This window comes from Epinephelus lanceolatus, chromosome 12 (assembly GCF_041903045.1).
Source record: "Epinephelus lanceolatus isolate andai-2023 chromosome 12, ASM4190304v1, whole genome shotgun sequence".
NCBI classification, from domain to species: domain Eukaryota; kingdom Metazoa; phylum Chordata; class Actinopteri; order Perciformes; family Serranidae; genus Epinephelus; species Epinephelus lanceolatus.
The window spans coordinates 20,824,856-20,839,038 of record NC_135745.1 but is presented as its reverse complement, the minus strand read 5'-3'; the positions used below and the strand labels follow the sequence as shown (position 1 = coordinate 20,839,038).

At 40.8% G+C, this 14,183-nt stretch overlaps 1 protein-coding gene across 1 annotated transcript in view; it reads left to right on the top strand.

Annotated features, from left to right (window-relative positions):
• LOC117272143 (collectin-12-like) overlaps positions 1 to 14,183 on the top strand; it is a 66,269-nt gene that overhangs the window by 43,600 nt on the left and 8,486 nt on the right. Inside the window, exons 4-14 of the mRNA XM_033650897.2 lie at positions 935 to 1,021; positions 2,591 to 3,634; positions 5,104 to 5,760; positions 5,884 to 6,032; positions 6,176 to 6,285; positions 7,548 to 7,690; positions 8,111 to 8,115; positions 11,335 to 11,410; positions 13,482 to 13,566; positions 13,711 to 13,786; positions 13,984 to 14,079. Coding sequence (XP_033506788.2) covers positions 935 to 1,021; positions 2,591 to 3,634; positions 5,104 to 5,760; positions 5,884 to 6,032; positions 6,176 to 6,285; positions 7,548 to 7,690; positions 8,111 to 8,115; positions 11,335 to 11,410; positions 13,482 to 13,566; positions 13,711 to 13,786; positions 13,984 to 14,079 — 2,528 coding nt within the window. The remainder of the gene's footprint in view (positions 1 to 934; positions 1,022 to 2,590; positions 3,635 to 5,103; positions 5,761 to 5,883; positions 6,033 to 6,175; positions 6,286 to 7,547; positions 7,691 to 8,110; positions 8,116 to 11,334; positions 11,411 to 13,481; positions 13,567 to 13,710; positions 13,787 to 13,983; positions 14,080 to 14,183) is intronic.

The following is a 14,183-nucleotide window of genomic DNA, read 5'->3' as shown; positions in this document are numbered from 1 at the left end:
GCAGACTCAAGCTGCTTATTGTCAGCAGTTTACCAACTGCGCTCTGAAACTGGGCCCATGTGATTTTGTTTGTCCCAAGTGCATGTTATTGTTTCGTGTTTTTCTCACTTCTGGAATGATAACAGTGAAAGCTGAGGATGTTTTCCAGTGCAGTTTTTAGACGCCCACATACCGACAGAAAAACAAACGGCGGAGGAGAGGAGATGGACTCTTTGTTGCAGATGTGCAGAGGAGAGAGAAAGTGGGACCAGAGTCAGAGTGTACTAGTGTGGTATTCATCATGTGTTTGACATTGTTTATCCTCATGAAGTGGAATTTGTGAATGTGCTCTGAAAATTGAGATCTGTATTGATCAACAGATACGCAGTTGCCAGGTTACAAAAAATAAAAAACGTAGGAAACTCTTCACTGTGTTCAACATCCTGCATTCAGGTCTGCTGTTTGAGTTTCCAGCTATTCACTGGAGAGGAATGAATACGGCAGCACCCTCTGCTGTTCACAGTCAGCTTAGCCGAGTAAATTCTCTGTTTACATATTAAGGAGATTTATCGGTATTTATAATTGGTGAGAGGTATTCAGATTCTTAACTGAATAGCAGTAGCAATGCCATGCAAAATTACTCTATGACAAGTAAAAATGTTGCTTTTAAACTTTCTAAAGTGACAGTATGTAAGTAGTGCCAGCACAATTTACTTACATGACCAAAGGTATCTATCTCATATAGACCTCTAGAGTCAGTAGAAGGTCACATTTCACAGGAAATGCACTTCCTGTGTCAAAGTCTGTGATGGTTGTGTAACAGTTCCTGTTATCATCAGTAAGAAAAAATACTGCATCAGCAGCCTAAGATTGTCATTAAATATTTTCTTTTTCCCTGTAAGTGTTTTAACTATACATATGTATTTAAACCTTCTCTTCTCTACTCTCTTGTCAGTGGTCCAGAGAATGGACAATGTCACAGAGGGCATGCAGAATTATGGAGGCAAGATCAACGCTGTAGAGACAGATTTGAAGAAACTAGGTAAGTCTCATTAACACAAGGGTAGATTATAAATATATACAGTACTGCCCCAAAGTTTTAGGCAGGATTTACAAAATGCAAAGTGAGAAAACAAAAGAAAAATCTACATCAAATCAATATTTGGTGTGACCACCCTTTGCCTTCAAAACAGCATCAGTTCTTCTGGGTACACTTGCACACAATTTTTTAAGGAACTCGGCAGGTATGTTGTTCAAAACATCTTGGAGAACTAACTAACTAACAGATCTAACAGATGTAGACTGCCTCAAATCCCTCTGTCTTTTCATGTAATCCCAGACAGACTCGATGATGTTGAGATCAGGGCTTTGTGGGGGCCATACCATCACTTCCAGGACTCCTTGTTCTTCTTTATGCTGAAGAGTGACATTGGCTGTATGTTTAGGGTTGTTGAATAAACTAATTTGAATAAAGATAAAGAATATATTTGGGGCCCATCAAATGCCTCCCTGATTGTATTGCATAATGGATAAGTATCTGCCTGTATTTCTCAGCACTGTGGACACCATTAATCCTAACCCAATCCCCAACTCAGTTTGCAGAAGTGCAGCCCCAGACTTGTAAGGAACCTCCACCATGCTTCACTGGCGCCTGCAGACACTCATTATTGTACCACTCTCCATCAAACGGCCTTCTGCTACAGCCAAATATTTCAAACAAGAGCGTGTGCTGCCATTTTTCTGCACCACTGTGCATAGTTTAGTTGCTTTGCCTTGTTTCCACATCGGAGGTTAGGCTTTCTGGCTGCAATTCTTCCATGAAGACCACTTCTGGCCAGACTTCTCTGAACCGTAGATGGGTGTACCTGGGTACACCTGGGTTTCTGCTAGTTCTGAGCTGATGACACTGCTTGACATCACAAGCATAATGTGTCTTTCATCTGCTGTACTAAGTTTCCTTGGCCAACCACCGCGTCTACAATCCTCTACATTACCTGTTTTTTGTGCTTCTTCAAAAGAGCTTGAACAGCACATCTTGAAACCTTAGTCTGCTTTGAAATCTTTGCCTGGGAGAGACCTTGCTGATGCAGTATAACTACCTTGTGTCTTGTTGCTGTGCTAAGTCTTGTCATGGTTTGCGACCTGTGACATGAAACTGTCATCCACAACCTCATCTTGGTAGCAGAGTCTAGCTGTTCCTCACCCAGTTTTAAGCCTCACACAGCTGTCTCTGTTTCAGTTAATGACTGTGTTTCAACCTACATATGAAATTGATGATCATTAGCACCTGTATGCTTTAATTGGGTAAACATACACCTGACTGTGATTCTTCAATATCCCTGAGTATGTGCAAGTGTACCTAGAAGAACTGATGCTGTTTAGAAGGCAAAGGATGGTCACACCAAATATTGATTTGATTTAGATGTTTATTCTGTTCGCTCACTTTGCATTTTGTAAATCGACAATTAAACTTTATATTTTTAAAGGCATTCTTCCTTTACAGCATTTTTTCACACCTGCCTGAAATGTTTGCACAGTACTGTACATAGGTTTAAGGCTGTGAACACAAACATTTTCTACTAACAGAATTTTTTGTGTGTCACCTCTTCAGATGATCAGACAGGAGAAAAGTCGGTTAATGCCACAAGTGACATCAAGACTTTCAAGTCAGATCTGGAGGCCTTACAGAACAAACTGAATGATATTGCCCTCAGGGCAACCAGAAACAGGGATGTGCTGGATGAGCTTCAGCTCACAGGAGACGACATGCAAAATGGCCACATCTCCCTGCAGAATTTTTTGCAAAGCAATGAAGCCTCACTACGTGGAGTCAACCAGACCTTGGCCTCCTACGGTGACATGATTGACAGCCTCCAGACAGACACCGCATGGCTTCAGTCAGAGATACAGGGCCAGGTCAAAGTGCAAAGCGAGACCCAGGTCAGTATCAGTGCACTAAACATCACCCAGTCCCAGCAGCGCAGTCTGCTCAGCACGCTGCAGAAGACGGTCGAAGATGCGGGCCAGGCGGTGCAGAAACTGAAGAATGACTATCAGGGACTGCAGCAAACAGCCAAACAGACACGCTCTGACACAGAGTGGCTAAAAGAAAAGGTCCAGAACCTCCAGGTTTTGGCAGCCAACAACTCGGCCATGGCCCGTTCCAATGGAGAAGCTCTGGATGATTTGGGGACTCAGCTCAGCACACTAGCCAGCCAAATCCAGAACACCTCAGCTGTTAGTGAGGAGCATGGCCAGAGCCTGCATGAACTGATGGACCACCAGAGAGATCACGATAACACCACCTCATCTAAGTTTGATGAGATGGAGGCACGATTGGACAGACAGGAGAATGACATGGACCGTGTGTCTGGAAACTTGAGTTTCACCGCGCAGATCCTAGGCGCCATCAGCTCCGACCTAAACGGCCTGAGGTTTTGCGCTGAGACAGTGATGCGACATTCAGATCTGATAGTGGGGCTGAATACCAGTGTGACAGAGGCCAATGCAGACAGCAAAGAGCTGCGCACCCAGCAAGATGAGCTGGCGGCCAGGTTGGACAAAGAGGTCAGTAACCTCTCCATGGTGATGGAGGAGATGAAGCTGGTGGACAGCAAGCACTCACAGCTCATCACCAACTTCACCATCCTGCAGGGTAAGAATAATGGTGAAAACTGTTTCAGATCAGATCAGATGATTCATTGGTTTGATTTGATTATGTCATAAACAATATACATATGCCGCACATGTCCAAATGTACTAACATAGCAAGTACATTTACAAATCTCCCCTGCTTCTTTTTCCTTTGATAAAAATGTTTACACCTGTTTTTAAAATCTGAAGTTAATTCAGAGTATCTCTCATTATCTGATGGCTCTCCAAATTTTGGCCGTAGTAGCGATCTCTGTGGTATCAAGTTCCTGCCATTGGACCAATCATGAGCAGCATCATGGATCACAGGCACTTATCTGGCAAACACAGCTGTCTATCATGACTTCAAACCTCCTTTAATAGCATCAAATAACTTAAACTTAGCTTTCCAGAAAAAAATGAACCCTTGAACATACATCAGCATGAAAAAAATTACCTAAACTGACAGAAACCATCTTTGCAAAACATTATGGCAGATGCTCTAAGCACCCAAAGCCAATAATGCTATTTGCACCAACATGTTCTTGTATTAGATGGTATAGATGTTCTTGGGCATCCCAGTAACATTGATATATGATGTCAACACGAGCGATTCAGCTATTCTGCTTATGTTTATGTACACAGTATGCTTTCAGTAGCTTTATTCATCCAAAAACTGAAAATGACAAAGTCTGAGATTGGCCAGTACTAGCCCTAACCATCACCTCTTTGCCCTAAGCCTAGCCCCCTCCGATCTCATCAGAGATGGGCGATACGATACCCCATCCCAAACAGAACAGAACATGGTTTTAATATCTGTATTCTAATGTGAATGAGGTGCAGGAAGCGTCAGTGTAATGCTTCACTTGAGTCAGGGTGCTTTCTGTTTAACTAGGACCAACTGGAAATCTTCTTAAGTCCGCACTAATATTAAAGCTGACAGACATAGTTACAGACAAGCTAGTGAAGAGAGTGTAACATTTATAGCCAGATATTTCCCCTGAGAGTTGGTGGAGACCCAACTTGAGTAAAAAGGAAAGTGAAGAATGGACTTTCAGGCTTTTTCATTGGAACTTTTAGTCACGCCAAGTCAGTCCATACCACACTGATTTGCATGCTCATTACCAGTTCCAACGTGACGAGTTGTGCCAAGTCACACTCAAGATAGACCTTCTCCTGAGCTGGGCCAAAGCATGCTTGACCGCCCCCAGAAACACAGAAAAACATGGGTGTTTAATAATAATAATAATAATAATAATAATGATGATGAATGAATAGCTGCAGTGTCACAGGAAAAATTTGATCTATACTTTGAGTTTTTAGTTTGGCCCATGTCCCATCCGCTAACATGGAGGGGGCAGGGTTTATGACCTCTACTGCAGCCAGCCACCAGGGGGTAGTCAAGATGTTTTGGCTTCACTTTTGGGGAGCTGTCATGTAATCTGTATACAGTCTCTAATTCCGAAACACTCATCTGCTTTTATTATGTTTCAGGTCCACCAGGTCCAAGGGGCCCCAGGGGGGACAAGGGTCCCCAGGGGCCAGTGGGCCAGACAGGACAAAAGGGTGACAAGGGAGACAAAGGGATGCCAGGGGTGGTGGGACCCAAAGGAGAGAAAGGTGCTCTTGGACCAACAGGTGCGACAGGTCCAAAGGGTGCCGCTGGGTCTCGAGGTCTTCCAGGGGCTAAAGGATCAAGGGGGTCTGGAGGTCGACCTGGAAACCCTGGGGAAAAAGGTGACCCTGGGGTGCCAGGGATTCCTGGTAGGGATGGACTGTCAGGGTTGCCAGGACCACAAGGGCCACAGGGGCCCAGAGGAGCAGCAGGACCTGCAGGGCTCGAGGGGCCTCGTGGGCCTGTTGGACCCATTGGTCCTCCCGGTCCTCCAGGGCTACCAGGGCTACCTGCGCCTGCACCTCCGCTTCCAAAGCCTCCTCAGCCCACTCAGCCCACTAAGGTTCTTGCAACCCCCAAACCACCACAGCCTCCTAAACCACCTCAACCCCCCAAACCACCTCAATCCCCCAAACAACCTCAACCCCCCAAACCACCTCAGCCTCCCAAACCATCTCAACCCAAACCAGCAGCGCAACCACAAGGCTCTGTGTCCCAGCAGATCCAGCCCTCTGCTGCTGCTGCTCCAGTGCCTGGTGAGTTCAAAGATTACTTAAGGGTAGAAAATGGATTTGTGACCCACTGTCAGTACATTTTTACAAATTCTAGACATGTGATTTTGCTTACATTGTTTATTGTAATATCCTGTAAATGATCAGTTCCAGGTTGCCCTCCCGACTTCAGAAAATTTGGAGACAGCTGCTATTACTTCTCCTCTGGTTCTCAGAGGCTCAACTTTGACGAGGCCAAGCAGTTTTGTGCTAACATATCATCTCTAATGCTTATTATTAACGACAATGAGGAACAGGTAAATGGAATTAACCCCCTGATAGATACTTCAGTATATTCAGTATAATTTTAACTGTTTTGTAAAAAATAACATAAAATCACATACTTTTTTTCTGCTGAACTAATCATCTTATAAAATATGCTTTGCTCTTGTATCCATAGCAATTTGTGAGAGATGCAATTGCGGGCAAAGGCTATTTCTGGCTGGGCCTCACTGACAGGGAGGAGGAAAATGTCTGGAAATGGGTGGATGGAACCTTACCTGTTTTCAAGTGAGTAAACCTGCCAATTTGGTTTTACAAAAACTGTATAAAGCTGTTATTAAGCAAATGGAATATATGCTTTTTAGTGCTTTATGACTTTGTCCTTGATTCATTCCGTCCAAAACAACAGGCTTCTATGAATGTAATGCGGCATTTATACTTCTGCATTGAATTGACGATGTACCTATAGCGTAGGCTTTGCATCGACATAGAGCCCATGCCATACCTTACACTGTAGCCTGATGTGCACCTCCCCAGAAATGTAACTACAGGTCGCGGCAACGCAGACCTCCTGTCTATTTTTGTAAGCTGAAACCATTTCCCTCAGTGGAAACTAAGCTGTTAATTATTTTTATTTCACAGATAAGAAACAATAAATTGTGAAGACAATAAAGTCTCCACAAAAATAGCATTCTATCTTATTTTAAGTCTTGTGTGTGATTTATCCTTCAGGGATTTACACGTCAGGATTTATCCTGGGTTCATATGAGCAGAGCAAAATCTCCGCTTGACGCTAGGCTAATGTATACAATGTAAAATACCATAAGCTTGTGCTAATAACATTAGCATGTTGTATTTGTTTGGAAAATGTGTTTAGTATAAGACAGTTGTGAGTTGTAATGGAGCCAAATTTTGTAACGATACCTTTGTTAGATGTTGCTGTTGTCCCTGGTTTCATGTGAGAAGCGGGAGAGTCCGCTAGCCGCTAGGCTAATTTATACAATGTAAAATGCCATAGGCTTGTGCTAATAACGTTAGCATGTTGTATTGGTGGGGAAAATGTGTTCAGATAAAGACAAATGTCTGTGAATCCTGCTTATAGTGAAGCTGATTTGTGTACTTGGGTTTGAACTTGTCACTGCTAACCCATGTGTAATGTATGTTATAGGCATGTTTTGAATCAATTAAACTTTACAGCACTTCACAGAAACCCCACCGCTGACTAGTGTTTTGGAGATGTCACTGCAGAGTGACACAGACACACCACCGCACAATCAGAATCAGCTTTATTCGCAAAGTACATGTGCACATACAAGGAATTTGACTCTGGTAGACTTGCTCTCAATGTACCAGAATTGTCCCAAGTACTCAAATTTAGGCAAGAAGTAGAATATACAATATACAAAAAATATACAACTATACATCAAATATAAAAAAGTATAAATGGTCACAATAGCGTACGCTATGGCAAGTACAAAACCCGCTTAACTAACAAACACTTTGTATGATGCTTGAACTTTAAAAAATGTTGTTCATGTTGTTGCTTTTAGAAAGTGGAAGCCTGGACAGCCAGATAACTGGACCCATGGCCATGAAGATGGCGAGGACTGTGCTGGCCTTATCCATAATGCCAACTGGAATGATTTCTACTGCACTGACCGCATCGGCTTCATCTGTGAACGTGCCTCTGACCGTCAGTACCTTCTATAATCTATATCCATTCATTCCTACTCAAGATGTAAATCTTGAGTCACAGATATGTAATGTCCTTAAACCAGCTGGGCACTGTTGTTTCAAGCAAATATAGCTAAAACAGGAGTATATGTGCCCAATAACAAAATAATCTCAGCTAAAGGTCTTCTTGCTCTGAAGCTTTGGTTCATATAACATATTACAGTCCTCACCAGGAGAGTTTACTCAGCTGTCAGGGTGGAGATGTTCAACCTTTTTAATGATTCTGAGCACCTGTGTAGTTTTTCCATCATTATAATAATCTTGCAGATTAACATATTTAGTCATTTAATTGCTATTGCTATAACTGTTAATATAGCAGCCCATAAGCCCTTCAAAAAGATGTCAAAATGTAACTATATTTTTGTTGATCTCTTCACAGCGAAAGTTCCAGTTTTATAGCATCCATCTAAGACAGTGTGAGCTGTCTGTGGGAGAGAGGTGAAAAGGCCGAAGTTGAGGATGAAGATGTGAGGATAATGAAGGACATGAGGAGGAGCTCTAGATGACTAGAGGACTCTGCTAACGCTAGCTCAGTCAGGCATCACTGAGACTCGGACTGATCTTTGTCTGAAAGGCACTTTACAACACAGTATGGTGCAGAAGACAGAGCATGCACAGAGCCAGCCTACTATTGTATTGATTAACGTTTGTACTGAAGGAAACATGAGAATGTAGGGATTTATTTAGGCTGTACTTAGTCATTATTTTGGGCAGCCGCTGTTGTACAGGTGTATCTGTAAATAATATTTCATAATAGGAGATACATTGTGGGTTCGGATTGAATTTCATATTGTTTTATTCCTTTGCTGCCTTTTAAATCTTTACACTTACAAAAAAATCTATATCAGAGGATTATCTTTTTAATAAAGTGGAACTATTTTTATACCGTCAAATACTTCACTAAGAAATAAGCTCCTGGGAAAATGAAAAGCACCGTCTCACCATCAGCAAATGACTGCAGGCTCAGATAATAAACAGAAGCAAAGCTAGTGTAAATTTCACCTTTATACCAACTCGAAAATCAATATCATTTTCTTTCTTTTTTCCTTTTTGAGAATAGATGCTCGTTGTGAGCAGTGCTGCTGTTTTATGAAGGACAGTATTTCTTAAACTTTAGACTGCCAGTATGAATTTTATACAGTTTGAGGCACAAATAAACAATATGTACATTTTTTGTAATGTAGCCATCGTACGATGATTTGTTCATTATGCCAAATACGATATGTGAAATATGTTACATGTTTATAATTTGCATAATCGGTTGTTATTGTTGTATGATTGACCTTCTCCAATTCATATCATGCTTAAGGACTGAGTAGCAGTTTGTAATCTGGCTCAAGACTCATTATGCCTTAATTAAATTGCCAAATTCCTATGGATCACAATAAACTGGGAAAGAAACTGTGTGTGGAGTCAGTGCTTTTTGTCCTATGATTGATTGCTATAGATGCATTTAGGTGATAGGGCATGAAAAGCCATTTATCTTTCTACAGAAACTAAAGAAGAAAGGAAACTGAATGATACAGTTCTGATATCAGGCTTACATACATTTGTTTACTTTTTATTTTAATAATGAAGTCAAGTGTACAACAGTCAGACATCAGAGCTCAAACAAAACAAGATTAAAAGAGATTTAAAATAGCAGTACAATTCTCATATATTTCAAACACTTAAATATGTATTTTAATTGTTCCTGCCACCTTGTGATGCGATGGTTCAAACAAACAAACAAAACAACAAAGGCAATATTGATTAATCAAGCAACATCACTTTGCTTTTTTATGTACACCTCATGACGACACGACTATCATAGTTTGAAGATGTGCACCAAGTAGTAACTAAGCAGGCGGAACTAGTGTGTTTTCATAAACAGATGTACACAAGCAAACAAACAAAGAAACAAGTGTTAAGTTGGCAGTGAGGAGCAGAGAAACAGTTGTGTTTGTCTCTTTTAAGCAGGATTTATACATGTGCATCAGCTCTATGCCGTAGCCTACGCACATGGCGTACGCCGTTGTGAGCATTTTTACTTGTTCGGTGGTGGGTCTGTGTCACTCTGCAATTACACCACAAAAACACTAGTCAGTGGTGGGCTTTCTGTGAAATGCTGTAAAGTTTAGTTGATTCAAAACACACACAACATGGCTTAATAGAGATAATTTCAAACACAAGTACACAAATCAGCGTCACTATAACTCACAGCATTCACAGACAAAGCACTTGTCTTTATCTGGACACATTTTCCCCACAAATACAACATGCTAATGTTTTTAGCACAAGCCTAATTAGCCTTGCGGCTAGCGGAATTTTCCTCTACTCATATGAGGCCAGGGACAACAGCAACATTTAACAAAGGTAACCTTAAAAATTCGGCTCCATTGCAGCTCACAAGGTTCACTGACAAAACAACTGTCTTATACTAAACACGTTTTCCAAACTAATACAACATGCTAACGTTATTAGCACAAGCCTATGGCATTTTACATTGTATAAATTAGCCTAGTGACTAGTGGAGATTCCTCTGCTCATATGAAGCCAGGATAAATCACACACGAGACTTAAAATGCTATTTTTGTGGAGGCATTATTGTCTTTACAATTTACTCTTTCTTATCTGTGAAATGAAAATAAATAAAAGCTTTGTTTCCACTGAGGGAAATGGTTTCAGCTTACAAAAATAGACAAGAGGTCTGCATTGCCTCCAGGTAGTAGTAGTTACTTTTAGTTACTTTTCTGGGGAGGTGCATGTCATGCTACATCAAAGGCTCTATGTCGAGACAGAGCCTACACCATGGGTGCTGCGTTGATTCAAGGCAGAAGTATAAATCCTCAATATATAGGCCTATGGGATTTTTGTTCAATACTATGATGCAAGAAGCAGCTTGCCCCCAGGTGTTTTCACATTATCTAATCTGGCATACATTCAAGAAAGTTTGGACACTCCTGCCCCACAGTATAGGGTGCAGGATTTATATTTACATAGATAATTAAAGACAAAATAAATGTGGCTAAGGTACATTACCTTCTTTTGAACATTTCTAAAAGGAACTGATCTCTGTCTTACAAAAAAATGACTTATTAAAACAGGTAATGGCTTTATTTATGGATTTATGACAGATTTTTTTTTCACTATCACCATAATACCAATGAGAATGGATTTATTCACACACAGAAATTAGCTGTAACTACTGGGGGAAAGATTTAACTCACATGAGGAGTTTATTAAAAGGACTTTGTATCAGACGCGGTGAGATAATATCACGTGACCATCATCACCTGATGATGACATGTTACTTCTTTAGGGCATTTTGTAGCTTGTGGTTCATTTTCTGTAGTGTATAGTCGGTGCAGACGCTTTGACAGCCGCGTGACTGTGAATATTAACTTGTAGTTTCTTTCAGCAGTTTATTCTGCGCGCGACATGACAGCAGTTTAGTCAACACGCGAATGTCTGCTTCAATTACCCAGCATGCCTCGCTTGTTGCCGTCTGGCGAAGGAGTGACTGTGTAGAATAGAGACAGCTACATTTGACATTCATGAAGTTGTCGTTACTATGCGTGCGTACTGTATGAAATAAGACAAAAGAGGGAAAGTAAATAACAGGGGAAGGTGAAATCTGTTGTTGTCAACACACCAGCAATGCCTCTCTTCGCGACCAACCCATTTGACCAAGATGTTGGTGAGTAATCACAACTGGAGGCTATTGCTAGCAGGCTAGCTAAAGTAGCTTTTATCAGACAGCTTTGTTTGTGTTCTTCAGCTGCCTGTAGCTTTAATGTTAACCCGAAGAGCTGTATTAATAATGCTACATGACTGTCTTGTAGCTTTATATTTCAGGCTGTATGAGCGGAAAGCTGTAATTAATGTAATTTTCTGTTAAATGTCTGTTTAGCCTGTGTTTGTTGTGATTCGCTATGCTAGCCACAGAGCAGTTAGCTAACTAGCTTGCACCCTTATATTATATGGAGATTTAGCTGCTAGCTAGCAGCAACTAACATTTTTTAAACGTTTAAAGGTTGTCATTTGAAGAGTTAACGCTGCTAGTGTTATTCATTTTTGTACTACATGTAAAGATGATTATTTTGGTCAGGCTAGCTGTAAACAGAGATGCTGTCACCAGACAACTGAAGTAACGTTAGCTAACGTTAGCCGTCTGCCTCATCACCTCACTGTATCCCATCGTATGTCTGCTAACCAATATGATGAGCCTGCCATCTCACAGCTGCTGTATATGGAAAAGGATGCGGTGGTGTGTGAAACCATAAATCCACACCGTGTTTCCGTTTCTCTCTTTGTTCTGGGTTCAGTGGTTAACCGCGTCATTAGCATGTAACGGTACAGTGTGCTGCAGGAGGTGGATAAAGTACACAAACACCTCATCATGCAGCACCATGTGAAACTGTAGCCCTCAAAACAGGCAGTAAACGCTTATTTGGTTAAGCTTATAATAGGTATGTTGGGACTGTCACGTGTTATATAAGCTTGAGAGGTTATTTTCAAGCTGTTTGGTCTGTTGGTGTGTAAACATGCTGTTCATATCTCTCAGTTTTGGTGATCATCTACTTGTTAAAATATTCAATTTTGATATTAGTATATTGATATTGCAGTCTCTATATGAATCTTCATGTTCGTCAATGTTCTATGAAACAACTGTGAACCTGTTTATGAATTTCTAACCTGGCAGGAATGCCTGGTTTCTTGGCCAGATCAGCAAATCTAATACCTTAAATGCAATTTACTTTAAATGCAATATGATCATAATGCTGTACGTTCATACTGATTTGCATCATCATTCACAATGGTATGATACACTAAGAGATATAGAACAAATAGCTACAGCATACATCATATATATATATTTTTAAAGATTATTTTACAAGCTTTTTTATGCTTTTGTTGGATAGGACAGATTACGTATAAAAGGGGGAGAGTGAGGGGATGACATGCATGCCTATGTACATAGGAGGCCAGCTCTACCCACCGTGCTACTGGGCGTCACAATATCATCATTTTTCCCGTTCTAGCTTGTGACCATGTTGCCTCCTATTGTAGTTTTTCAGTGTTTGCCATATGCTCTGTCTAGGCTACTTAATGATTACAAAAGCTGCTTAACACACAGGTCATATTGTTGGATAGCAGTATGTATCAGCTTTGTAACAGGTCAACTTTTATTGGTGATTTTTTTTTATGGAAATATGAGGGAACTTGACAAGTCAAGTACACAGTGGTTAGATACTATATTTACTGCTGGTCCATAAAAAACTGTTACGTAATTTGGAACGAGGAAAAGTCCCAGAAATCATGGTGACTTAGGTCAAAGACAGGGAAGCTGCACTGGCAAAGAGGAACTCTCACCACCACTTGAAAAACACTATTCAGTGTATTTTCTCAATTAAACACAGTGTGCAGTCTCAAATAAACTTCAGGTTTAATCACTATGATAGACAGTTTCAACACAAACCAAACATTATGAGCTTCATCTGATGGTATTTACTGCAGGGCTTTTGTGTCGGTATGTCTCTAACGTTTGTGGTTATTCATATGATAAATAAAAAAGACCCAGGGACAGGATCTCACACATGCAAACAGCTTTTAACTACAATTTTTGTTTCAATAAGCTTTATTATTTCTGATAGTGTTTAAGTCCTCATCTCTCCTCTCTGTATCGAAACAGAATAAGTCATGAAAAACATGCTTTTGCAGTCTGTAACTTCTCTGCTAATGCTGGTTGTTGTGCTTCTGTCCTACAGAGAAAGCGACCAGTGAGATGAACACAGCTGAGGACTGGGGCCTCATTCTGGACATATGTGATAAGATAGGGCAGTCACGCACCGGGTTAGTTTGCTGTCTTCACACTAAACCTTAAGTGTATAAGGAGAAATTTAAGATAAATATTGATTCATAAAAGCTGGATTGATTTTTGGTCCTTGTCAAGCATTTAATCTCCACAAACTTTTCATTTCTACCATTCTGCTGCAGGCCTAAAGAATGTCTCCGGTCTATAATGAGAAGAGTGAACCATAAGGATCCTCATGTGGCCATGCAGGCATTGACTGTAAGCAGATTGTGTGATTGTGATTGTTATGTGCTTATTGGCATAATGTTGTCTTCTTGTCATCTACCATTAAGTTGTGAGCTAGTGGAGTAACCAGCTTCATTCTCTGATATCCCAGTATGTGCTACATGTTTGTTACATTTTGCTATGCTTTAAATAGTGAGTCTGATGAAGTGTTTGTACTCATGTCCTTACAGCTACTTGGTGCGTGTGTCTCAAACTGTGGGAAGATATTCCACTTGGAGGTGTGCTCCAGAGAGTTTGCCAGTGAAGTCAGTAACGTCTTAAACAAGGTACAAGATGGCATTTTTACTTTTAAATGAGTTGTCCACATTAATTATGTTCGATTGCTTAAAATTCTTTCACACTACATCCAGTTCCTTGTTCTCACAATGTG